Raw genomic sequence first — 27,307 nt, forward strand, 5'->3', positions numbered from 1 at the left:
CTCACAAAACTAAGTGATTGGGCAACAAATGAAATTTAATGTGGATAAATGTAAAGTAATGCACATTGGAAAAAATAATCCCAACTATACATACAATATGATGAGGGCTAATTTAGCTACAACTAATCAGGAGAAAGATCTTGGAATCATCGTGGATAGTTCTCTAAAGACGTCCACGCAGTTTGCAGCGGCAGTCAAAAAAGCAAATGGGATGTTAGGAATCATTAAAAAAGGGACAGAGAATAAGACAGAGAATATCTTATTGCCCTTATATAAATCCATGGTACGCCCACATCTTGAATACTGCGTACAGATGTGGTCCCCTCATCTCAAAAAAGATATACTGGCATTAGAAAATGGCCAGAAAAGGGCAACTAAAATGATTAGGGGGTTGGAACGGGTCCCATATGAGGAGAGATTAAAGAGGCTAGGACTTTTCAGCTTGGAAAAGAGGAGACTAAGGTGGGATATGATAGAGATACATAAAATCATGAGTGGTGTGGAGAAAGTCAATAAGGAAAAGTTATTTACTTGTTCCCATAATATAAGAACTAGGGCTACCAAATGAAATTAATGGGTAGCAGGTTTAAAACAAATAAAAGGAAGTTCTTCTTCATTCAGTGCACAGTCAACCTGTGGAACTCCTTGCTTGAGGAGGTTGTGAAGGCTAGGACTATAACAGGGTTTAAAAGAGAAATGGATAAATTCATGGAGGTTAAATCCATTAATGGCTATTTGCCAGGATGAGTAAGGAATGGTGTCCCTAACCTCTGTTTTCAGAGGGTGAAGATGGATGGCAGGAGAGAGATCACTTGATTATTACCTGTTAGGTTCACTCCCTCTGGGGTACCTGGCATTGGCCACTGTCGGTAGGCAGGATACTGGGCTGGATGGACCTTTGGTCTGATCCAGTATGGCCATTCTTACGTTTTTATGTTCCCTGACCACCCCGCCCAGAATCTCCGCCCCATCCAACCTCCCACTGCTCCCTGTCCCCGACTGCCCCCCAGGACCCTCTGCCCCTTATCCAACCGCCTGCCCCCGCTCCCCAACCCCTTACCATGCCAGAGCCAGCCACACCGCCGTGCTGCCTGGTAAGAGCAGCAGGTCAGAGTGCTGGCGATGCAGTGAGCTGACGCTGTGGGGGAAGAGGAACAGCGGGGAGGGGCCGGGGGCTAGCTTCCCTGGCCAGGAGCTCAGGGGCCAGACAGGATGTGGCCCGCAGGCCATAGTTTGCCCACCTCTGGCCTGTACGCATATCGCCCTTAATCTAAACCTTAACCTTTCCTTGCAAATTTTGGTAAATTCCATTCAGCCTGGTTACTTCCATCTCTGGGGAGGGGGAAAGAGCCTGCTTGCTGCAATTTCTATGTCCTCAGTGTGTGTCTGTCAGAGACTCCCCTCATGGCCATTGCTGAAAGCCCACTTATCCACCTTCCTGCCTAGCCTAGCATCTTCCAGATGTTCATAACCTCTTTACTCATAGGACTAGGCCTACACAAAGAAAACTGATTGGAGCCAGGCATGGACATTCCCCTATTAATAGCTTCCCCCATTGTTTCCTTAAAGAGCCTTATCTTTGTCATTGTTTCATTTCTGTTTGTGTCACCCATAATAGTCTCCTTTGATTTAACTCCTCAAAGTCCAGCAAGGTTATATCAATCAGGTAAACTATTATTTTTATAAATATATAATATTTATAAAAAATAATACTCATAACTCCCTCTTTCTGCCTACTGATCACTAACACCCCAAAAGAAAAAGGAGTTGAAAGTATGTTGGCCAACTATCCTCTCACCACCCCCACCCCAAATATCTGAGAGTGAACCGTCCCCTAAAGACATGAGGATGGAAGGCAGAGGGCCACTACCCTTTGCCCTGAGAATAAAATTATGATGAAAGCTTGATGCTTTATGAAGAGGTACACTCAAGGGCAGAGGGGATTCCATCTTAGTCAGGCAACTGAAAACCAAAACCAGGCCAAAGTCCCAAGTCTTTATCAAAAGATGTGTTGAAGTTTGTTGAAGTGCTAGGGGAACCTTGCTGAGTGTCACTGTCACAGCAACAACTGAAACCACAAGTGAGCTTCCGCTATTTAGTGAAAGATTTTCATAGCCTACGAGTTGCTCATTTCCTCTCTGCTGATTAAGGAATTAAGAAGCAGTGTTGCTGGCCTTTGTGAGTAGTCCAATTTGTGAGTCTCATGTAGGTCCTATTCAGCTAGGAGGAAGGGGATCACAATCCACAACCTCAAGGGAAACATTATAAAATGGTGAAAAATAGGGAAGACATTTTCATTGCTTGAAGGATCAATGCTAAAAAGACAGATGCACTGTGGGCCTGATCCTCCTCTCAGGTATCATCCTGGTATAATACACTGAAAACACTGGTATAATCCACCAAATTTACTCAAGTGAGTCCTGATTAACACTGGTGTGAAAGGATAGTCCAGCCTTGAATCTTTAGTGTTAGGAGCAGTTATTTCTGGTAAGCTGCAATGTGAGATATGAATAATGATTTTCCCTTCATAATCCACAAATGATTTTATAAGTGTCTGTGTGTTTGCACATGCATGCACGCACCCACAAACAGACAGATAGTCCATGCATATATCGAGAGAGTTTTCTGCAACTCCAAATGGCATGTGAACTTTCTTGTACAGGTCCCTTACTGGTTTGGTATACTCCCCTGACCCATCTTGCAAACACTACTCCTTGAGATGTGATAAAGTGCTTGTCTTAATGTTGCCAGGTCTGGACTACATCTTAGAAGAGAGTCAAAGGTAATAGGTCTAATAGTCATGTACATATCTTGATAGAGCAATGATATTAATGGGACTGAAATGCAGAGAAAAGTACAGTATTTTATCCAGTTCAGAGGTTCTTCCACATATATCTATTATCAGAACTTTCACTAACAAGAGGCACTCAGAGAACTGAAAACCTCTTTGATATGAAACATGAGAGAGAATGTCAGGCAAGATGTCAGCCACAGACCACACTAAATATATGGACACAGGGAAAGTACTTTCATGCGCTGTGTAGCAAAAGAAACAAATCTTTCCATAGTCAGGTGTCCTCTTCAGAAGACAACAAAATGGCATTTTTTTTAAGAGTCACACATTTTGGCTTTTGTTTTCACCACTACCAAGAATACTATCCAATGGCCTAGCTGATGGTTATTGGTTGAGTTTTCTTTCACTTTTTGGTCTGTTCAATGTATCTGAATTCTTTACTGTGCTTCTGATTTGTTTTCTATTCAGAATCCTGAAGTGTGACATTAGCCTACAAAGGAAATGTACATTCACAGAGTCATGTGAATTCTGACGCCCAAAGAGTCAATATAAGTGTGACCTTGAGCAGGTTACTAGATCTCCCAGTATCTCAATTTCCCTATCTGTGAAATGAGGTTGATACTTTATAACTTCACATACAATGATAGCACATAGAAACCAAAAAGATTTAGCAGATCAAGACTTTTAGAATGACATCTCACTAGGCATTCACACAACATATCATAATTATATGACAGTGGCGCATATAGGGGTGCCTTGGTGTCACAGTAAATATTTAGCATTTTTTAAGAAGTGACCTGTCATTATCAAGTTGAATGCAAAACTTGCACTGGATATACATACAACACTAGCTTTCTTTCTGCAGCCAAGAACAGGAACAACTAATGTGTCTCTGATGTCTGTCTTTCAGATTCAGTGCAGGATTGTCCACGTAATTGTCATGGGAATGGCGAGTGTGTATCTGGAGTCTGTCACTGTTTTCCAGGATTCCATGGTGCTGATTGTGCTAAAGGTACCATTTACCCTATGTTAATTATTATTCTACAATTTGTGTTAGGCTTTGACATAGGAGTGGATCTCCAGAACAGGTTAGTTACATGGATTCTATTGAGATCCAAGAAGTAGATTTTATATATCTATAAAGGTGTGTGTGTGTATGTATATATATATATACACACACATACGCACACACAAACACACACACACCCTTTTATCTTCGATCTGATGGAGTTAAAGCAGTTGGTCAAGTGAAAATAATGCTGCATTGCTGATGAGCTTGGATAAGCGTAGTTAGTTTCTGTGCCAAGATACGTAGGAAAGAAGAATTTAATAAAAGGAAATAGCTTCATTTCCAGTAAAATCAGCTGAATTACCATGAGTGCTTTCTGATAATCATTAATTTACCTGTAATAGACAACTGATGATCTTCTTTATTTGTACATTTTATATATTCTTTCTAGGCTAAGCATGTTTCTAATTCATAAAGGGTTTTTTTTAATCTTGTAATCTTTTTAAACTGTAATACTTACAGGACTTTCAGAGAATGAGAATGAGGGAATGAGAATTCAGGGAAGTATAAAAATATAAAAGGGAAGTATAAAAATAACCCTACCCTTGACACTTATTTCAGTGAATTAACACTATGAGATCCAGTGTCACAATTTCCAAAGCTAACCACAAGTGTAAAGCACATCCATGTGTGGATGATATTGGGGTGTTGTGTAATAAATGCTTCTAGCCAAGTTGGGTTAGGTATTTTTGAGGGGTAGTGTTTCTGATAAACATATTAAACTACAAAAAATAAAGTTCAAATCATGTTCAGGGTCTCACAGACACACAAAAGCCAGAAAACTGAGAGTCAAGGAAGATACTCTTGGCTTAGCCTAGCTACTGCAATAGAGCAATATTGTATATAATCAACTGCTCTGCGGAGATCCCTTTAATTCGTGGTCATGGTGGTGTAATTTTAAAACAGGCTTCACTCTCAATTTCCTGGTTCGTGTGGGATTATGTCACACTTTCAGTACTCGCAAAAAGAAAAGGAGTACTTGTGGCATCTTAGAGACTAACAAATTTATTTGAGCATCCAGTGAAGTGAGCTGTAGCTCAAGGAAGCTTATACTCAAATAAATTTGTTAGTCTCTAAGGTGCCACAAGTACTCCTTTTCTTTTTGCAAATACAGACTAACACGACTGCTACTCTGAAAACTTTCAGTACTGTGTGTTTGGGATTGTTTTCTTTGGAGTGAGGGTTCATTAATGTTCAAAGGGGGAAATATGCATTTTGGATACTATTTCAGATTCAGTGGTGACCCTTAAAAATATCCCCATTTTGCCTTAAATAAATTAATAAGTATACTTCAGTACTAGCCTTGTCACTTATACATACTGTAGGGAATACCAAGGCGACATTATTATCTGAGACATTAAGATAACTGGCAAGTTTTACAAAGGAGACCGCTGTATATATTCAAAGCATATGGTATTACTGCGTGTGCTGTAAATGCATATTGACACTGATGCACATTTATTTGTTGTTGTTTTGTGAAAAAGTGTGTGTAGTAACTTCATGCTTGACTGCCACTGTTTAGACACCACAATCTTGGCCACTAAACATTTTATGTGCCTTCTGCATTATGCAGCAATAATTCTATATGTACTAAGCCACTTTTGGTGTAGAGGTATTACAAAATCTGTTTTAATACTGTACTTCAGATTTATGGCAGAAAACACTGTTCAGGCTCCATCAGACTAACCGTCATATTCTAGGACATTTGTCAAACAGTTATATCTCAATAAGTCTACTAGCACCAGTCAATCAACACATAAGGCCTCTCCCAATCTTTCTTGCTCGTGTCTTCCATGTGTTGTGTCTTTCCCCTTTCAAAAGCACAAGTATAGTAGTAAGCTCCATGAATTCTGGGAAGCTCTTAATTTCTTTCCCATTTATTAATGTTTGTAGTTAAACACCATGGACTATGTTTTTAGGTGCCTGTAAAAGAGCAAAATGTGTTTGCATGCAAACTTCACATGTACATGTGCAGATAGATTCACATACAGTTACTGGTCTGGAACAGACCAACAACTGTAGGGCTGTGCACATGTGTGCATGATGAATATCTCACCCACTGAATATGCCTTTTAATATCTCCATTCATTTTGTGTGGATTTTTCTTTCTACTCCAGTGGATACTGTATGTGAGAGCCATTTGAGAGGGCAGAATTTCAAATTAGGATTCTATGTATAGCTAAGCTTAAAATAATAACATGATATACTGAAATATATCAGTTTTAATGAAGGTAGCCTTTAGCTATTAGTTCAGTTTGTAGATAATATATTTTCAAACTGATTTTAATTTCTGAATTCCCAAACACCATACAATTCACTTTCTCCAGTTGTCCATAGAAATCTCTAGAGTATTGGCCAATGTAGCTGAAGTATGAATTAGGGGGTTCCTTGAACAGCTGTTAGAGCTTGATTCAATAATACAGCAGTGTAACAGCTTCGTATAGGGTGAAACTCACCTCTGTTACAGAGGGTCAATGCAAAGCCCTTCGCAACATCTAACCCCACTTAAGGGGTTTGCAAGCGGAGGGAGTGCCTGTACACCCTGTATGTGCCATGGGAAGGGTCATCACGCCATCCCATAGTTTGTGGTGGAAGGCCACAGTGGGATGGGCTTGGGGAGGGACCACAGATCCTACATTGTGTGTATCCAGTGTCCCCAGTACTACATGTGACTGCCACTCAAGAACTGCAGCTACTCACACAAGCCATAGGCTGGAATATTAGCCTAGCCCTGGATTTGAGTGAAAGGTGGCTTCTGCCTCCCCAGTACTCAGGCTTCATGTGAGTGGATTGGATTTCACCCATAGTGGAGAAAGCTAATACCATTACGGATCCAATCCTGACATTTATATTCAATCCTCACTCAGGCAAAATTCCCTTTAAAATCAATGGGAGTTTAACCTGACTAAGGCCTTCATTTACCACATGAACATTTCTCATTTTACATTTTAATCTCAAGTGATTGAAGCATCACAGAAATGTAAAAGTTTTTAACTCACAGGATAATTCAGTGCGTGTGTGTCTGTCTTCAAAATATGTGTTTGCTTTAAACCTGTGCAGAAGTGGCCATAAACTGAACTGTATTGCTGGTAACTTCATAAGTGGTAATATGTCCTTAAGTATTAGCCATAAAAGTGCCCAATGACAGAGAGACAAAATAGTGTCAAGGAGGAATTCGGGGAAGATGCACTTTGTAGAGACATGATTATTTTAGTTTGACACTGTGTTACATTTATTTTGTGTGTTCAGTTGTTTTTTGTCATACTTTCCATGATGCCGCTTGGGAGGTATTAAATGCATCTTCTTCCTCACCTTGACAGACTCTAATGCTTTTTCCTGTTCCTGTTCTAACACTGATTTAGGTGCTTTCAATTGGCCAATGTCCCTTGCTAAGTCAATAAGCAGGTATGACTCCTACTGCGCTGCTTTTTGAGATTTGCAGTACAGTATTTGTTTCTGAAAAAAAACAACTGATCTAGCATCTTCGGAGTGTATCAAACTTACTATAATTTGTTTTACTCTTCTAATGTTTTGAAGGGCATGCAAATTCTCTCCCCTCAGGGAAAAAAAAAGTTTATCCAAAGCCATCATCATACTGTTTTGCAAATGTGCTGGTACTCATACCTCTTTGAATAGTACCTTCTAAGGTGAATTTAGAGCTTGCATTATGAAATTGTTTAGCTAAACTCAAAAGGTAAAATTCTGTCCAGACTTATACCAAATGCAACATCACGCAGGGTTCAGATACCGTAATGATGAGCATGGTATAAACATCTACATAAATGAAAGGGTGCAAAATTTGTTCTGAACTGTTTGAGAGCTGATGACTGGCATTCTTGATTTGTGAAGAAAAGTTAATAGTCAACTAGTGATAGCTCCTGATGGTGGCCATTAAGCTGGCATTTAGCAGATACATTTCATTAATTATGCAATATAATAACCAATTTGTTTGGATTAATTTCTTGATCTAAAATGCTTTTTTTTTTAAACCAGCAATGTGTAGCATGTTCCATCAGTTGCTTCTCCTGTCTGGCTGTAATAGATCTCAGTTATTTATTCTCAGCTTTTTCCTATTCTTCTTGTTTGGCTTTTTCATTATTTTATTTTCATTCTGTTTGTTTTTGGCTCGCTGGCAAAAGATGGTGCCATTTTAATAAGTATAAATACAAGGGTAGTTTTTTCTAAATTATTTTTTTCATTTTGAGCTCTTCCTTTTTTATGTTTAAAATAATTATTAAGCACATACAAAATTGTGGCATATTTCTTTATTTTGAAAGCATTTGGTATTTCTAATGGTTGCCTTTAATAAGATGGAAGCGCTTATCATTATCACTCCTTCTATATTGCATGTGTGCTTTTGACCTGCTGTATAAACACTTAACAGGTTAGATACTAAATTATTGGGTAAATAAGTAGCTACTAACTACTGAAAATGATAGCTCCTCCTTCTCGTGGTTGTCATTGAAGAAAAACAATGGTAATATTACAAAACATAAACTGTTTTAATCAGAGGCTGGTGAAACTCTTTTGGCACTCTCTGAACCTGGGGTTATTCAGAGACTTGTAGGCAGAGCAGGGGTTTTCCTTTGTGTAAATATCAAGTCCCATGCCAACAATTAGGTTGGCTGGCCTTGCCTTCCTAATCTAACACCCCGAATGCTCCCATTGAAAATGGGTATGGGAGGGATTGCAGTGTGAAGTACTAGAAGGTGAAAGGGCATCTTGCTGATTTATTGATCACTCAGTTCATTTCTGCACTATACATCAGATGGGGGCCATCTCTTTTATCTATGGTGAGTGAGTGATCTTCTGCCTGTGCTAATGAGTAGCCCTTCGTAACATTTCCTTTGTATAGGATTAATGGAAATGATCTTGTCTTCTTAATTTGGTCTGAAATTGTAGGAGGTGAATATAGAACAGGTGCACCAAAGACCCTAGCACATTCAGTGAATAGTGTGTGACAGAATAGCCTTGGCCTCTTGCCTGCCTGGCTGATAGTCCTTTACTCTGTTCTCAGTCAATGAGGGAGAAATGTTCAGTCCATGTTTAATGCTACCCCATTCACTGCTTGTGGTGTATTATTCAACTGAATCACTTCAGTTTGGCACATCAACAAAACAGAAGTCCAAGAGGAAAACAAGGATGCCCAACAGTGAAATGCAGTTTGTGGGATCAGCAGAGCTAGAACAGAAAGGATGGTGGAAGGAGACAGAAGTGACAAGAGGGGAGAGGGAGGAAAGGAGAAAGGGTAGCCAAAAAAAAACCTTACTGCCAAATATGTTCCATGAGCTCACAGCTCAAGAAGTGTTTCAGCATGTGGAATATATTTAAGGATCAAATAGGTACTATTTCTTTTTAAAATGCTGTATTCATGATTTGCAGCTGATACATACCCCACAACCATGGTATTGGGCTGACCACATTCAGTGTATTCAACTTCCTTCCTACCATCTCTTCTTATGTCTGTCTTTGGGTATTTCTTTCTGTATCCACTGCAATAGAAGCTGCAAAGTGTCTTTCATTCCTTGCTTTTTGGTCTCACTGTGAACTTATGCAGCCTTCAAACTCTTACCAAGATAAGACTGGTTACCTTTTGTTATGTGCCTGTTCTGAAGTTTTAGCCTATGTGAATCAGCAATTAGTGATGAGTGCATTATAAATTTCCAAATCTTCATCATGCTAATCACATATTTTTTCAGCTGATTTTCTGCATTCCTGGCAGGTGAGCAATATCATTGGTTGTCATGCAAAGATCTCCAGGTTCAAAGCTAGCATGGTGTTTTTAGTGTGAGTTTTCACTTTTACCGTGCGTTTCTTCCCAGTTTCACATGAGTGCTGCCTGCCCTTAAAAAATTACATCATTTGCATCATTAAAATGTATTTTGCTCCATTAAACATGTCAGATATAACTGCAGAACAAATAAATTGACTTCCAGCCCAGCTTGATAGTTATGGATGGTCATTGGCATCTGTCAGCTGTTCCATGGGGTTTGTGAAATGAGTTTGTGGCCTTAATCCAGTTCCTAGTGGACAGGTGTCTCCATCATAAAATCCAGCATCATGATTGCCAATCTAAACCGATGCCAAGAACTAAACTCATTCTTTGCGGTGCTCACTCCAAAACCAGGCTAAGGCACACAGCCAGTCAATAGTAGAGCAAGGAATAGAACCCAGGAGTTCTGACTTTTAGTCCTAAAATCTCACCCCACCACACATGGATTTTACTGAATATGAAAGGTTAAAACATGGGACTGGAAAGTCAGGACTTCTGAGTTCTATCTATAGCTCTACTATTGATTCCCTGTGTGACTTAAGGAAAGTCATTCAACACTCTGCACTTCAGTTTACTGTCCTTCAAGAACATATAGCTACCTCTGCAATACCTGACAGGGCCATTGTGGACATTTATTAATGTATGTAAGGCTTGTCACATACGGAGAAAGTATGGTTGTGACACAGGTGCACAGATTATGCTGTAGCCCATGCAAAAAAGACCTTTAAGAAGCCTCCCATCCCTGCATTGCTATAAGTGGTGTTTTTGGAAAGAGATGATTACCAGCTTCCAGCCTTGTGAACATCTGATAACATGAAGATAACAGTCTTTAAAGTGACTACAATTTTGGTATACAAAAACCATTTTAGGTCATCATTTTTAGAAGTTTCTGTGACCTTCCTTGAACGCTGAGTTGGACTCAGGATAACTAAAGAAATTGGCTTTACAGGCAGAGGAAATAGCCTTTTTTTAAAGCTTTCTAGAGCTTTTCTAAAATAGTTTTTCTGTAACCCATGTGGTATATACACAATACATGATGGTGTGGTATATGATTTTATTAGCATTCCTTTTGGATGACCTTTAATAATTTTCTCAGGGCTTTATCATCCATGAGTAAAGTGGCCATTCCAAACTCATGCCAATAAAATCTTTATATCACACCATGCTATCATACATTCCTTGTATGTGCATGTGCATGGTGATTTGCAAGACTGGAGGTGGGCATGTTCCCTTTCCCAAAGAGCTGACAGTCTAACACAGAGAGGACAACAGTATGTGTAATGGGGGCAAGTGTGTTGTTTAGGAGAGCGAATAGCAAGGACTGCTGGAATAAGAGGAATAAAGAACGACTCAGAAGCTGAGAAAGAGGGCACTTCGCAGGCAAGAAGTTTGGATCTTTGAGGGCAGCATACCAGTATCTACTGACTCAAAGCTGAGAGTGGAGGAAGTAGTAGGATGAGAGGATGGAAAGGACTGACTGGGGGAATTATAACAAAGATATAAATTGGCATCAGATTATACATAGAATTATACACTAATATTGTATCCTATAGTGCAGTGTGTGTCATGTTGTCCGTATTGCCAGATGCCACAGTTGGCCACCGCACTGGTAGGTGAAAAGTAATGAAATTGTATGACATAATGGTTTTCTGATTCCACAGTGTTCTCATCCCAAGGAGCACATCTTCTTTTGCATTTCCTCAGTAGTTAGGCATCTTACTTTCGGGGTTAGAGACTGAGGCCAAAGACATTGCAACAGAATTATCTTGCTTCATGATTTTGGTAATTAATTGATCTTTAAATATTCATGGTAAATAGGCCCAATGGCCTGTGATGAGATGTTAGATGCGGTGGGATCTGAGTTACTACAGAAAATTCTTTCCTGGGTATCTGGCTGGTGAATTTTGCCCATATGCTCAGGTTTTAGCTGATCGCCATATTTGGGGTCAGGAAGGAATTTTCCTCCAGGGCAGATTGGCAGAGGCCCTGGAGGTTTTTCGCCTTCCTCTGTAGCATGGGGCAAGGGTCACTTGCCGAAGGATTCTCTGCTCCTTGAAGTCTTTAAACCACGATTTGAGGACTTCAATAGCTCAGACATAGGTGAGAGGTTTTTCGCAGGAGTGGGTGGGTGAGATTCTGTGGCCTGCGTTTTGCAGGAGGTCGGACTAGATGATCATAATGGTCCCTTCTGACCTTAGTATCTATGAATCTATGGTTCCTTCAAAGTGGGACTGAGGTACATTGGCTGGCGAGTGTCAGAAAGTTTGTGCTGCTGTTACCGATGCTTGAAAGCTTCTGGAAACACTGGTAAAATGTCCTCCTTAACAGCTTTTCCGTGGACAGCATTGTAATAAGATTTTCAGATTTATTAAAAGGTGAGCAAGGTCCACACTCACTTGTTCTTTCCGGGTCTGATCCAAAGCCCATTAAGTCAATAGGAGTCTTTCCAGTGACTTCAGTGTGCTTTGTCTCAGGTCTTGCTCCCTCACCTAAATGCATGTATGTATACATGCGGAAGCTAAAATTAATGTTCATGTCAATGGATCCCCTGTGGCTAAGAGCTTTAGTAAGGTCTCCAGTGCATGAGAAGTTGGCATCCCATGTTTGGAGATACCTGGGATTTTCCAGACCATATCAGCCCCTTTATGATGAGTTAAAAATATTTTCCCAGTGCTATGTATCTTCAGCTAAAGTCTGAGAATCACTGTTCTGCAATAATCATGCTTTGCAAGGCTGCTGTTTTACTCACTATGACATAAAGTTTTTCCTCTTGTGTACTTAACATTGCTTAAATGTAGTTTATTTTTGTGTTTAATTGTCTTAGCTTACCTACTGCTGTTACAATCTGCATTTTGTTTTCTTTTCAAGTTACGTTGTCTCCATAGCCTTGCACCGATATTTTAAAGTTCCATTTAGTTTTAACTCTTTCTCTTTGGGCTTGTAGGTGGCATCATCTTGAAAACTTTGTGGTGATGCTAAAAGTCATTTAAGCAAATAGTGGAGCTGCATTCATTGTTGCAAATTAAGCAATGAAATTAAGTTGTTGTGCCAACTCCCTATATGTTTGTCATATCTAAGTAATAGGAGTGGTCCTGAAGCAAAACCCCCAGCTCTGAATGTCCCTGTTCTTGTGAGATGTTAAAATCTGAATTTGAATCTAGACTTGAATCTTTGGCCTGGACCCATCTGCATTAAACACCAATGCTTCTAGTTGGATTAAACTCAGTTAGCTGCCAAACTGCTTTACTTGCTCGATCGAAATTATTTCGCTGCTCAAATTTAGCAACAAATTTCAATACCTGTAGCAGGTTTATATGTATAGAACTCGGTAACTTAAGCATCTTTCAGTTAAACCATTTTTGATAACAATGATAACTTATATAATGTGAATTAAAATGAGACCCAAAGCAATTTGAGAATATTTTGGTATTAAACACCTAGAAGTTATACTGAGAAACCCACCTCAACCCTACGCAGTCTGCTGCCGCAGTCCATCTTAGCTCTGGCCAGGCTGCTGCCTCAATTCGGCTGGCTTTAGCCAGGCAGCCCTAACGAGAGCACTGCCACAGGAGTGGCTAAGGGTTACACATCCTTCCCTTGAAAGTTAGCCAAAATGTTATCTAAAATATTTAAAGAGGCGCCTCTTTTCTCCCCTATCCTTTTCCAGGTGTGTGTTGAGGTTTGCATGGTGTGTCAGTGCATGTCTATTGTAGACCTGTGAGGAGGACTTAAGGCATTGTACATTGGGCAAGAGAGTTCAGCTATTTAACTGTTCTTCTCTCTCTTCTTTCCTAGAAGCTTGAAAGCCCATCTGTTTTTTACCGTCATTGGCTGTCTGTACTGGAAGAGCAGTGGAAGTGTCCAAGTTTAGATATTTTAGATATCCCTTCCTCCTCCCCCTTTTCAGTGATGAAGTTAACAGAGCTCTAACTTAGGTTCCCAGGTGCTTGCCTGTGACAATTGTCTGTTTCGACTTCTATTTCCCTCAAATGCTCCTCAGTGGAGGATAGAAAACACTATTTCTTGCTGTGTACATTCCTGGGTTTTATCAGCCACGCAATCGCTATTCCTAGGATTCTCAAAGCCGAGGACCAATGTTAGTGCTCACCACAGATCACAAATGATGATAGTTGAAAGCAGAAGTGCTTGTATTAGTGTACTATTTGGACCCTGAATCACCTGATTTCAAATATCAGCTAACATGTTCCCTTCCCTTTCCCAGTCCCCAAAGAACTTCCAGTTCCAGTTTTCCCATGCCTGAAACCCTTCCCTAGCAGGTCAGCACCATTGCTCATCCCTAAACACTTCTTCAGAGAAAACAGTGGCATCTCCCTTACCCAGCATCTTTAAGGGTCCAACTAGACCCACGGGGTGGCTAGCTGCATTACTTCTCCTCACTTCATCTTAGTGGAGGTGGCAAGCAGGCTCCCACCTCCTCAATCTACCATTAAATATAGAGTCAGGTATTGGACAAAGGATATTTGGTCCACATTTGTCTCACTAAATATTTGTCATATTTGAATGCTTTTTGTATTTGTCCATTGCTAGGGGCTGGTTTATTAGTGATTTATTAATTGTATTACTGTAGAACCTAGAAGCCCTAGTCATTTACCTGGACCCCATTGTGCTAGGTACTGTACAAACACAGACCAAAAAAGATAATCTCTGCTCCCAAAGAGCTTACAATATAAGATTTGTTATGGGTCCATAATGATTAGTCTCAGGATACAGGGTGCAATATTCCACCTGGTAAACACACGTGTAGAGATACACTCATCTTTGTGAGACTGTTGTTTACATTATAATATCTGTAAGCAAAGCAGCCATCTAATGGAGGCAGATAATTTGTAGGACAGTGCAGGAAGGGGTAGAAAAAGCTTTCACTCTGACACCTAAGATTACACCGACAATAATAATGAGAAAAACGGTGACCTGTTTGATAAATTTTGGCCAAAGCAAATGTTTTGTGAGCATTCAGAAGGATGTAAATATTCATTATGTAATTAATGCTGCTCAGTCACTTCTTAAAAAACCCTAGAATTTTTTTGTAGAGCAGCTTAAGTACTTATCGATTGAGAACTTTTATAACTCTCAAAATGGAGGCATCCCCATATCTCTACAGGTATTTTAAATGAATTGAATTAATCATAGGCTTAAAAGTCTCTAGCGATCTTCGTTAGCTTCCCTGGGTTTAATTAAAACATCTGTGCGCTTTTAATTTATCGATTCATCCAACTCATATGTCATGTTTTTAACACACCCCAGCATGCTCTGCATCATTTTTAACCCAATTTCCACTTAACTAAAGCAATTAAATTCACCCCGGATTAATTAAAGCATCCATACTTTAGTGCTTAAGTCAGCGTGTGCTGCTTTCCCCACATGGTTTCTGAATGTCAGAGATTTGACACACCTGATGAGTTTTTTGTCCTTCTGGAAATTTTTCTGTGAATCCCTTTCTTGCTTACTAATGTGCAGTTTGACAGAACTAGAACAGGGAACTTGGTAAGCCTCAAGTTTGGGCCACAGAACTAAAGACTTGTAGATCATGGCTGTTGTGAATGGCCATGTATTTTGAGTCTCTGTGCATACCTGTTTCACCACAGTCCTGTCAGAGTCCCACAACCTGGCATCATTTTTGGTTAACAATGACATCAAAGCATTCTGACTAGCAGACCAAAGTTTAGGTTTCTGTATATCTCCTGCAACAGCTGATGACATTCCTAAAACTAAAAGAGACAGGGAGCATTCCTTAAACTTCCTTAGATGTTAGTGAAACAGGAAAACCCTGAATCTTGAAGTAATATCTTAGCAGGTAAGTAAAGGGGGAAGTAGTTTTCAACTGTTGTGGCCCAAATCTTGAGCTGAGTGTTCACTGCAGTTTAGGATGTGGTGTATAAAAGTTGCTTAAAGTCACTTTGGCTTTTCCCTGATCCTGGTTTGATCTGTGCCAGCAAACTCCTAAGCATAAGTACGAGCAGCCTGAAGGCTCCTTGAAATTGTGCCATTTGCCAACAGCCCTAAGGAGCCCTTACAACAGCTAGCAATTTCCAGGGCATAAGGACAGCTCAGCCATTCCCCTTGTTTCCTGGCCATGTACCCTTCACGAGATGGATGGAATAGCTGGAGAAAAGGGGTCTTGGGGCCACTCAATCTAAGGATCCCCCAATACTGTGGAGGATTCTCTAGTGAACAGTTATGTCAGATTTAAGGCAGGTTTGTTCCAGGGGAGCATCACAAAGATAACCTAGTGTAACCTGGGATCTGGCCTTATATCTTTGCATTTTCACATCTATACAGGTACCTACGATAAACTCTTGGTCCAGTTACATGTCAAAATGTGCACCTGGTTGATTAAAATGAGTCTGAATAGAATTCAGGAGAGCCTGTTTTGTCAAACAAAACCAGCAGCTCCTGAAGTCCCCACACCTGAAACATTGATTTCTCTGACCCCTTTTGATCTCTGATTTTTAGCAAGCACTAGATCAAGCAAAACCGTCTTTGTACCACCTTTCTGATGTTTTCAAACAGAGTGCCTAAAATCAGGCTCCTAAATAAAGGTGGGCTGAGGCTTGCAGCTTATAGTGATTTCAGTGGCATTAGTGAGTGAAAATGAGACTACTTACATTCAGGAACCTAAATAAGATTTAGGAAGCTAACCTTAGTCATCCAGGTCTGGTCTAAGTCTAAATTCTGGAAGGCTTTGATATATGACTGTAGGACTAAATTCAGCCCTAGCATTAGCAAAGGATAACTCCATTAGCTACACAGAAGTTTCACCTGCTTACATTAGGGCAGAATTTGCCCACTAGGATTCATATAGAGATAAACTAGCATGTGTTGTTGAAATGTTTCACTTGGGTTGCTAAGGAAAAAATCAAGAAAGATACAGGTAGTAGAACCTTACTGTAATGTTATTTTGCAGATCTATGAAATAGGTTGTTGTAGGTGACCTATTTCACATAAATCTTTGCAGCAGTGGGACCTTATTTCCAGTTGAGTTTGATGCTGAGAGTGAAATGGTTGGTCTTGTGAACAATAATCCATCTCCCTCTCACACGATATGCACGCTATATCAGTAGCAGCAGCTTAATCTTTGTTAAGAGGCAGTCCTGGTTTGAGTTATTACCGAGGCTGAATTAATTATTCCCTGGAGAAAGTATTCCCAGAAGGTCAGCTTTGAGATCATTGGTAAGAAATTCATACTATATCTGTCTCTACTACAGTTCCCAGTGGAATAATAAAGAACTTCATTTCTAATTTGGCAGTTCTGTACTTTATATATCATAAAAAGAAAAGGAGGACTTGTGGCACCTTAGAGACTAACCAATTTATTTGAGCATAAGCTTTCGTGAGCTACAGCTCACTTCATCGGATGCATACTGTGGAAACTGCAGAAGATATAATGTCTTACTCTGAAACCTTTATATATCATATAAACACATAACTAGGAAATTGTGCAGCTTTGTCTAAACAGCATACAAGTATTGCACTACCACTGGGAATGCAGATTTTTTTGAGAGAAATTATGGTAAGCACTGAGTGTTAATGAAACAATATTAAGAATCTGAATAAAAATTCTACTGTTGCTATATTCTGTGTTACAGAAGAGCATATACTCTACATTTATATTAGCTGTTAGAGGTGCTATGAGAGAGTTAAAAAATCTTTACTCTGGGCTCCTATTGAATGAGTTTCACATTGTGAAGTTACACTGGGAAGATAATTTTCACCTTAAAAACCAAGAGGAAGTGGAGTTTGGCTATAGAGATCTTTCTTTCTTTCTTTCTTTCTTTCTTTCAATATTTTTAATCCACTCCTTCTCCCCCCTCCCCTCCCAAAAAAAACCTAGCAACACATTTTAAGGCTATTTTGGCTGAGGAGACAAACTGCAAAAGTTGTGGCAAACCTAGCCTACCACAAATCAACTCCTCCCCACACTTCAGGGATGGGAGGATGATGGGATAAAGTCATGTCTGCAAGCCCAGGCACACAAAACTTCTGTTTTGTAGACTCGAATGTGGTTGGTTCACCTGAGTTAAGTTTGGATTGTGTAAATATTTAGTTGCTGGACCCCAGCAAAAATTAGATACTTAAGTTTTATTCAAAGACACTTGACCAAATTTTCAACTGGCCTCATGCATTCACATTTGTGCATGCAGTTCATTGTTTGATCACCCAGCTTCTCAGTTAGACAGTCAAATATCTGTGTGCATGTACAGAACATGTCTACACACAGTGATGTAAGTACACATACTTGCATGCCTATTTTGGGGATTGCAAAATCAGAGGCTGTCTCTGAGCACATGGCCCTTACTCTATATCCTTCTGTGGCAATTTGCATGTGAACATCTGTCATTTTTAAATGAATTTAAAAGATAATAGACTGGAAATTCTGCTAACGTACAATTACTGAAATTCTTTTGAAGCATCTCGGGGGGTGGGTCAGCTTTTAGGCAGACAGCTGGTTAGAAAGGGGCTTGGAACTGTGAGTAAAGAAACTGCCTCCTGCCTTTTGATTCCTGCTGTGTTCAGAGAAACAGGACTATGTACATTTTGTGTAAATAAATCTGCCTGCATCACAGATACCTGGCTCTATCGTCAGTTTCACTTCTAAGGGGAAAAACCTGCATGGCCTTGAATATTGACTAACTACTAGGGACAAAATGAGTCACATTAACATTGGTCTGAATATATTCCTTCTAATCAATCCTTTCATTTTTAAAAAGGTATAGATTATTGCAAAATAGGACCAGTCTTCTTAATGGGATCAATGGGACAACTCAAGGAAGTAGGACTGCAGTATTAGGTCCCAATTGTAGTATGCAGAAATAGCTGAAGTACCACTGTGAACTCATTTCTTCATTCTACATCTGATATTTCAGTGATTCCTGGTAGTTCAAGTTAAGGGGAAAATAATAGTAATCATATAATACAAATAAAGGCCTTTTTAAAAATGGAATGCAGCTCTTGCACACCAGTGTTTTTAACTTTGTAGAACTTAGCGTTGCTGTCCAGTCATGGTGGGGAGTGGGAAAAGGAGGGAACATTGTCCTAGTTTTCAACAGATCTACTGCCACCAAACAATATCAGGCAAAGTAATGCATCCTCGCCCCTTCTTAAGACTCTCTCTGTCTGTCATTCTTGTTTTCTCCATTTTTGTGGCTGGTAATCATCCTCTCAGTCTTAGGCAGGCACTGCAGTTCATATAATTGCCATTTGCACTGTTCATTCTTTCTCAGTCCCAGCCTTTCTCCTAGTGGCAGGATGAAGGTGATGCAGATGTAGGCCTGAATTATTGCTTTGCCCAAGATGCCCAAAGTTATGGAATAAAAATGATGAAGTTTTGGGTACAGATCATTCAAAAACACCATGTAAGAAAAATATTGGCCAAGCTAGTGTTGTATAGCATCACGCAATGAGACTTACTTTGAATACATCATTAGAGCTTTACTCTCTGTAAATCAGGAATTACTCAGGTGTAAACCAAGTGTGACATCAGAATCAAATCCATTCATTTTTACTTGTTCTTGATAATCATTCCAGACTTCTCCATATATTCTGAATATTAAGTCCACAGTCTAATGAATAGCAGCTATATATTGAGTATCGACAGCATATGTGTGTGCTTGTATTTATTAGCCTCAGATAATTAATCATACCCATACTTTGAGTAATCAGAAACTGAATTATTAAAGTCTGACTTAGCATTTTCCATTAAATTAACACCTTTACATTTATCAATCAGTCGCTTAGCAGTTTATTTTTAGAACACTTTTATGGGCTTTCATATATGACTCAATGTGCTCTCTTTATCTCATTCCATTTTCTAGCTGCCTGCCCAGTTCTGTGCAGTGGCAATGGACAATATTCCAAAGGAACCTGTTTGTGCTACAGTGGTTGGAAAGGGCCAGAATGTGATGTACCCATCAGCCAGTGTATTGATCCCTCTTGTGGAGGTCATGGTTCTTGTGTTGAAGGAACCTGTGTCTGCTCTGTTGGCTACAAAGGAGAAAACTGTGAGGAAGGTAAATGCTACAGTACAAACTCTGTCTGTGCTTTGAGCTCGTCTTGTGGTGTGTGGAGCTAAACGGGAGGGAGGGCAGGAAAGAGGAGAAAATGCTATGATTATACTGGAGTGTAAAACTACTATAACAGAGAGTACTGAGGAGGGAGGGGATTTCAAAATTTTGGTACTTCCAGTTTTACAGGCCTGTGAAACTTTAAATTATATTTTTTGATCTGTCATGTAGTTAAGGTCCTTATTATTCTGCAGTGGTAGAATTGTCTGCCACAGGTAAATCTGAGTGATTCTTTCATTGAAGAGTCAAGATGATTCTTTTCTTTCTTTTTTTTAATGGATTATATTTATTGAACATTTTAAAAATGTAAAATGGTGAAACAAGCAAATGAGAAAAGTGGTAGAGAAAATGACATAATTGAAAACCGACAAAAGGCAAATGTTTCAGTCATAGTTAATGCAGAAAAAGAGGAGATGGATTTAGGAGACTGCAGGTAACCATGTCACTTGAGGCATCATATAGGGTAAATCACTCTTGTTACAGACAGTCTCAAAGAAGTATAGAAAAGTAGATGGTACATAGAAAAGACACCAATTTAATGAATGCTAAAAAGCTCCTTGTATTGAAAATTTAAGTAGCCGCAGTTTTTGTGTAGACAAAAATGAGAGGGTTTAACAAAATGGCGTCACCAAATATGGTCATAGATCAAGCCCAGTGGCGTTTGTTCCTCATCTCTTCTGTTGCAACCTAGATAAATTGGAGCGTTGTCTCTTTTTAATATTGTTGTCTTAAAAAGGGAATTTAATGTTCCAAAGCAAGGGTGGGCAAACTTTTTGGGCCAAGGGCCACATCTGGGTATGGAAATTGTATGGTAGGCCATGAATGCTCACGAAATTGGGGGTTGAGGTGCGGAAGGGGGTGAGGGCTCTGGGTAGGGGTATGGGCTTTGGGGCAGGGCTGGGAATGAGGTGTTGGGGATGCAGAAGGTTGCTCTGGGTTGGGACTGAGGGATTCAGAGGGCGGGAGGGGGATCAGGGCTGGGACAAGGGGTTGGGGCACGGGGTGGGAGGTCAGGGGTGCAGACTTCAGGTGGTGCTTACCTCAAGCAGCTCCCAGAAGCCACGGCATGTAACCCCTCTGGCTCTGTCATAAATATAAAGGGAAGGGTAACCACCTTTCTGTATACAGTGCTATAAAATCCCTCCTGGCCAGAGGCAAAATTCTTTCACCTCTAAAGGGTTAAGAAGCTACGGTAATCCCGCTGGCACCTGACCCAAAATGGCCAATGTGGGGACAAGATTCTTTCAAATCTGGAGTGGGGGGAACAAAGGGTTTGGTCTGTCTGTGTGATGCTTTTGCCGGGAACAGATCAGGAATGCAGCCTTACAACTCCTGTTAAATTAGTAAGTAATCTAGCTAGAAAATGCGTTAGATTTTCTTTTGTTTAATGGCTTGTAAAATAAGTTGTGCTGGAGGGAATGTATATTTCTGTTTTTGTGTCTTTTTGTAATTTAAGGTTTTGCCTAGAGGGATTCTCTATGTTTTGAATCTGATTATCCTGTAAGGTATTTACCATCCTGATTTTACAGAGGTGATTCTTTTACCTTTTCTTTAATTAAAATTCTTTTAAGAACCTGATTGCATTTTAATTGTTCTTAAATCCAAGGGTTGGGTCTGTGTTCACCCATACCAATTGGTGAGGATTATTATCAAGTCTTCCCCAGGAAATGGGGTGTAGGGCTTCGGGGGGGTATTTTGGGGAAGATGTCTCCAAGTGGTCTCTTTCCCTGTTCTTTGTTTAAAACACTTGGTGGTGGCAGCATACTGTTCAAGGACAATGCAAAGTTTGTAGCTTGAAGAAGTTTTTAACCTAAGCTGGTAAGAATAAGCTTAGGGGGTCTTTTATGCAGGTCCCCACATGTGTACCCTAGAGTTCAGAGTGGGGAAGGAACCTTGACAGGCTCCTATGCAGAGGCACGACCAGGCAGCTCTGCATACACCATCTGCAGGCACCACCCCCGGTTCATGGCCAATGGGAGCTGCAAGGGTGGTGCTTGGGGCGGGCAGCATGCATATCCCCCTGGCTGTCCCTATGCGAGGAGCCAGAGAGGGGACATGCTGCTGCTTCTGGGAGCCAAGCAGTGCAAGCTCCTGACCCCACTCCCTGGCTGGAGTACCAGAGCAGCACAAGCCCCAGACCTGGCTCCCCAAGGGAGCTCGAGGGCTGGATTAAAATGTCTGAAGGGCCAGATGCAGCCCCCCCGGCCATAGTTTGCCCACTCCTGCTCCAGAGGGTTCCTAGATAGACATCTCTGAAGTCCTCTGCTTATCCTCACAACAGGGCCGCGTTAGTTCAAGTTCAAGTTCAAGTCAAGTTAGTTCATCTGGATCGGCCAGTGTTTCAGCTTGGGTTGAGATGGTAGGTCTGTGACCATACCAATTCAATCCTTGGCTCTCTACTGAGCAGTCTAACTGTGGTGTAGGAGGTGTCTGTCTGCTAGGAACTAGATTGAGAGCACCAATTCATCTCATAGGATAGTAAATAATTCTTCTCCCATCAAAGAACATGGTTGGAGAAAATACAGGGTTTCCCCACCCAGTACCACTGTGTTTCAGATCTGTTCTGGAAAGATCAGATCCTCCATCCTCATAAGTGAATGGGATTTTTGTCATTTACTTCACTGGAACCAGATAGATGCCCATAATCCTTAGCGTCACTACTAGACTATCAACACTGGGTTAATTAAACCAGCTGCTATAGAGTGTTTTCCTGTCACCTTCTCCCAGGAATTGTTTACAGCACCATATGGATTAAGGATTTAATCCAAAAGTCAGTGGAGATCTTTCCATTGATTTCAGTGGGCTTTGGATCATGCCAGAAGTGGTTGGGGATTCGGAACTCCCAGAAAGGGAAATTTACAGTTCAGCTGGCAGTAGGTGATTAGAGGGGGTTCTTACAACATTGTACAATAAAATGCCCAAATATATCTGACATTCTCATGGAATTGCATAGAAATCAGCAGTGGTAGAAAAGACTGATTAAAGCACATCTTTGTGCATCCATCCCATTCCAGGGTGCAGGAACGTTCCATTAAATACAAACATTACCTTTTGTTCAGTCTAGTTTAAAATTAGTTATGGGATTCCACCTCATCCCTTGGTAAAATGTGGTAGATTCAAAAGAATAATCTAAAAGATGTCAGTATTAGGAGGGCTTTCCTGATAGTTAGCCTAAACTTACCTGTCTTTCATTTCACCCTATTAATTCCATTTTGTGCCACACTAAACAATTCCCCTCCTACCTTGGTTTTTATAAGCTTATAGACAGCTATGACCAATCCTATCTTCTTTTTTATCATTTAGCCAGGTTATACATATTTATTAATTTGTAGCTGTCCTCATGAAATAGTTCCTCCTGACACTTAATCATTTTTGTTGCTTTTCTTCAGATTCCCTCCAATTTCTCTGCATCTTTCTGATTCTGAGGTTTCCAGAGCAGAACACAGCATTCTAGGTGCCGTTTTGCCCAAATACGTATTGGAGTCTTTTAGGGATTCCATAAACATTTGCCATTAATTAAATTCTAGGCTAATTATAAATTGTAATCCCAAAAGTCATAAGAAATTATAGAAGGGTTGTGGCATCAATATAGTTAAGGTGAGGCTAACTTACTATTTAGAGTACTTTGTGGATTTCAGCAGCCAGTTTTCCATACTTACTCAGATTGCCTCATGGGGATTCAGAGTAGGGTTAGTGATCCAAATTTGAGGCCCTTTAAGCAAGTGCTGCCACAGATATAGCCCCCCTAAAAATCATGTGACATCAACATTTTTTGATACTTACAATATCTGTATAAGGGGCAGAAGGAGGCAGAGCTGGTATCTGAGTATAAAGATCGCCCCAGATGCTACCATCCTTTGACCCTTTGGTCTAAGAATTCCCCATGGAACATCTCCTCTGCCCTGTAGAGCACTCTCATATATGCTACCTTATTGTTACAAATCCTCAGAGCAAGAATAGACTATTGTGCTTCTCTGCTTCTACAAGCAACCTAACACAGCACAGAAACGAGGTATTTGTGATCCGTTTGGTGGAGAGACACCTTTCCTCATATCGTAGCATGAGCTGTGGCGACCTACTGCAAATAATTCCTGCACCGATCTGTACAGTTGTCCCTAACACAATGAAGGCAGTTGAAGCGCCCCCTGTAGAGCAACGAGAGAATACAATTATCTGGGGCACAGCACGTAAAGTAGCACTCTTACTTAGTCATTCCTCCTATCTGTTTATGATAAGGCAGCCCTGGCTGAAACATACTTCATAATATATCCACAAAGAGTCCTGTGGCACCTTACAGACTAACAGATGTATTGGAGCATAAGCTTTCGTGGGTGAATACCCACTTCGTCGGATGCATGGGTATTCACCCACGAAAGTTTATGCTCCAATACATCTGTTAGTCTGTAAGGTGCCACAGGACTCTTTGTCGCTTTTAGAGATCCAGACTAATACGGCTACCACTCTGATAATATATCCACAGTGTCTCTTGCCAGCTCGAAAGGGCTGAGTTTAAGGTTGAGGGGCAACCTTAACTCTTTTTTGTCCTGGTTTTCAGAGTATTTAAGTAATACCTGCGCTGAACATTTTGGAAGGGTGTGAATGCCAATCAACTTTAACTGTGTATTAACAAAGTTTCTGAGCAGTGAATTTGTATGTTAGGAAGGAGGATGTAGATGATTTAATAAGCAATGCTTGAAAGGATAAGGTTTTTAAAAGATAAGTGGATTGCAGAAGGCAAGCTGTATTAACTGCAAACTTGGAAGGGACAATAACATGAAAAGAAAGGTTAAAATAACCTTTTGCATATATCATTTGGCAAATAAAATAAAAATTCCATAGCAATGATATTGCTACCTCAAAATTATTTCCCTTCTGTAAATATTTTACACATTAATTCAGGAGCTATTGAATAAAGGATGGAATATGAAATGGTTTCTCAACAGTTTAAGCATTCACCCAGTCTTATTTAAATTTTCTAAATGAATTAACTGCACAACGGAACAGGTAAACATACCTGATTTTATATTAAAGTATGAAATCTCTTCTATTGATTTGTGTGTCTGAAAAGAATGGGTCAGTTTGATTCATATGCCATTTTCCAACTGGGAAATGGAATTAGCAGCTGTGGGTCAGCATTTTTTTTCTTCCAGTTAGCTTTTTATTTCTGATATTCATCATAGTCATGTCATTCAAACAATTTACCTGAAATGGCGGTGGCACCAGAATCGATATTTGCAATCCACAATTTTTGCTGCATAAACACTCTTGCTCGATTAACAAATTTGCACATGAAAATGAAATGGCATATTTGTCAGGTTTCATTCAATATGGTTTGGGGAGAGACAAGTGAAATTGACAAATTAGGTTAAGTTAACAGTGTTTTTCTTGTCAGCTTCATGGTTGAGTCATTTTTCAATGACATTTAACTTCATAAGTGTAATTCATGATTCTTTGGAGGTTTAGAGTACATATTGTTCCGAAAACTCCTTGACCTCTTTTTTTGCCCTTAGGGATACAAATTGCATTCTCTACCCTTTTTGTCAAATCTACAGAGAGCCCAACACTAAATGAGTTCTAATGATCTAAGCTGCCAAGGGGCTCTGGGTTCTAAGTCTCACATACTTAACTGCTAAAGCACACTATCCTTTGTTTAAACACCACGGAGACTCCATTTCTAAATCCTTATTAAATAAATAACCCCCTTCTGAAGATGTGGGGCTAGAACCTTAGCTGGAGTAAATCAGTTTAGCGTCACTGGAGTGAATGAATTTCTGCTAATTTACACCAGCTGAGGATCTGGCCCTAGATATCAACCCTAAAAGCATTGTATAAAATTGGAACAAGATTTGAAGCCAAACTAAACTCTCTGCTCCTTTAAAGTCTGAATGCTGTTGCTCAGCCAGATGATGGATTTTAAATAGTTATAAAATTTATTTATCTAGAACAATAGATAGAGAGGTTTAGCGCAAGTTATTCCATAAAATGTGTGTGTGTGGGGGGGTGGGTGATGACAGGAGTATTCTGAGGTAATAAATCTCGACTGCTTTTCCTTTGCCGTTGTACCATAATTCAAGAAAGTGGAAAGATGGCTAATTCATCTGTAAGCGGAATGTATTTTTCATTCTTTCTGCATTGCTTTTATTATTGCTTCAATTTTAAGTGGATTGTTATACATTCCTAAAAGCTACCCCACATCAGTATTCAACAATACTTTTTATGGCTATCTGTACTTCAAGGCAGAAATTTAAAACAACACACACATTTTCCGATCTCTTTTTTAAAAATAAACTTTGGGATTTGTCCATTCTAAAATTTCTTTTAAATATAACAGATAAAATTCACCAAACTGTAATCTTTTCCCCAGAGTCAGGATGAGCTCTGAGGATCATTAAAAGTTAGTTTGGAGGGTCTTTTTATAATAATAATAATTAATAAAAAATTAACAAATAAATTATGTGCTGGATTGAGAAGAAATACCAAAATACCACGAAAGAAACTATTCTGACTTTTGACAGTATTTTGGATCCTGCCAAAAGCAGAAAGTACCAACATCTCAAAAGTGGGACTCTGTTCTTCTGAAATGTCCAGCTTGATTTATAGACCAAAGAAATTTTTGGATAAACTTCTGAATTATTGGAAGCTTATCTGAACTTAACATCCAAACCCTCTAGGTTTGCCTATAAATAGTGAAATGTGTTATATTTCCAAAACCAATTAACTGAATATTAAATTATTTGAAAAAATGTGGCCAGTGCCATCATTATAGTCCATAATCTCACTAGAAATGCTATAGTAATTTATTCCTGTAGTATTGTAATCTGAATTAAAATCAAAACAATTTTGATGACTCCTGTTATCTCTAAATTCATGTCTGCTTCAATCCTGTGCATAGTACCTGATCAATATACTCATGTTTAAAGGTTCTATAATGTCTTAAAATAATTTGATAAGCATTTGTGTTTATGGCAAAGGCTGAGATTTGAAGGATCAGGTATTGTTCATGCAGGGTTCAGTGAAATTCTCTCTTCCTTCATTTAGAAAGATAATCTTTGGGAAAAGATGAGAGATAAATCACTTTCATTATACACTCCGAACTTCATATTGCCTCAAGAGCGAATGCCAATCATTCTTAGTTCTTGAGTTGTGAACTAATATACACTAGTCGTGGCATTAATTCATTTTATTCAGGACATCAGTTTGATCTTGGTCATCAGTTCCATAGTGGAAGGCTGTTCATAAACCTTTAAGTTGACATTTACAATAAAGTGCAGTTCACTTAAACAAATGCTTGATATAAGGTAAACACCTTGAAAACGATGATGTCACCATGAGTTCACTTCTGATACAGCAATAGCATCCCATTGTTCAGTGAAATCCAAGATGACACCTGCAATGTCTTTCCACCACCTTAAAAAAATCCCATTTTAAGCAATTACCATTTTTTCAGATTGAGAAATGGGGAAGATGTATCTGTGGCTTTTGTTAAGAGAAGAAACATGGCTACTGGTTGGAACAGGGTTTAGGCAATGGGATTCTTAGGTTCGAATCACAGCTCAGCCAATGACTATGAATAAAATATTCAAAAGCTC

At 39.7% G+C, this 27,307-nt stretch overlaps 1 protein-coding gene across 5 annotated transcripts in view; it reads left to right on the plus strand.

The window, feature by feature from the left end:
• Nucleotides 1–27,307, plus strand: part of TENM2 (teneurin transmembrane protein 2) — a 1,082,146-nt gene that overhangs the window by 931,320 nt on the left and 123,519 nt on the right. For all 5 annotated transcript variants that reach the window (XM_073355925.1, XM_073355928.1, XM_073355933.1 and 2 more), the window contains 2 exons: nucleotides 3,705–3,806; nucleotides 19,470–19,664. In XM_073355925.1, coding sequence (XP_073212026.1) covers nucleotides 3,705–3,806; nucleotides 19,470–19,664 — 297 coding nt within the window. The remainder of the gene's footprint in view (nucleotides 1–3,704; nucleotides 3,807–19,469; nucleotides 19,665–27,307) is intronic.

Source organism: Lepidochelys kempii, chromosome 8 (assembly GCF_965140285.1).
Source record: "Lepidochelys kempii isolate rLepKem1 chromosome 8, rLepKem1.hap1, whole genome shotgun sequence".
Taxonomy (NCBI): Eukaryota; Metazoa; Chordata; order Testudines; family Cheloniidae; genus Lepidochelys; species Lepidochelys kempii.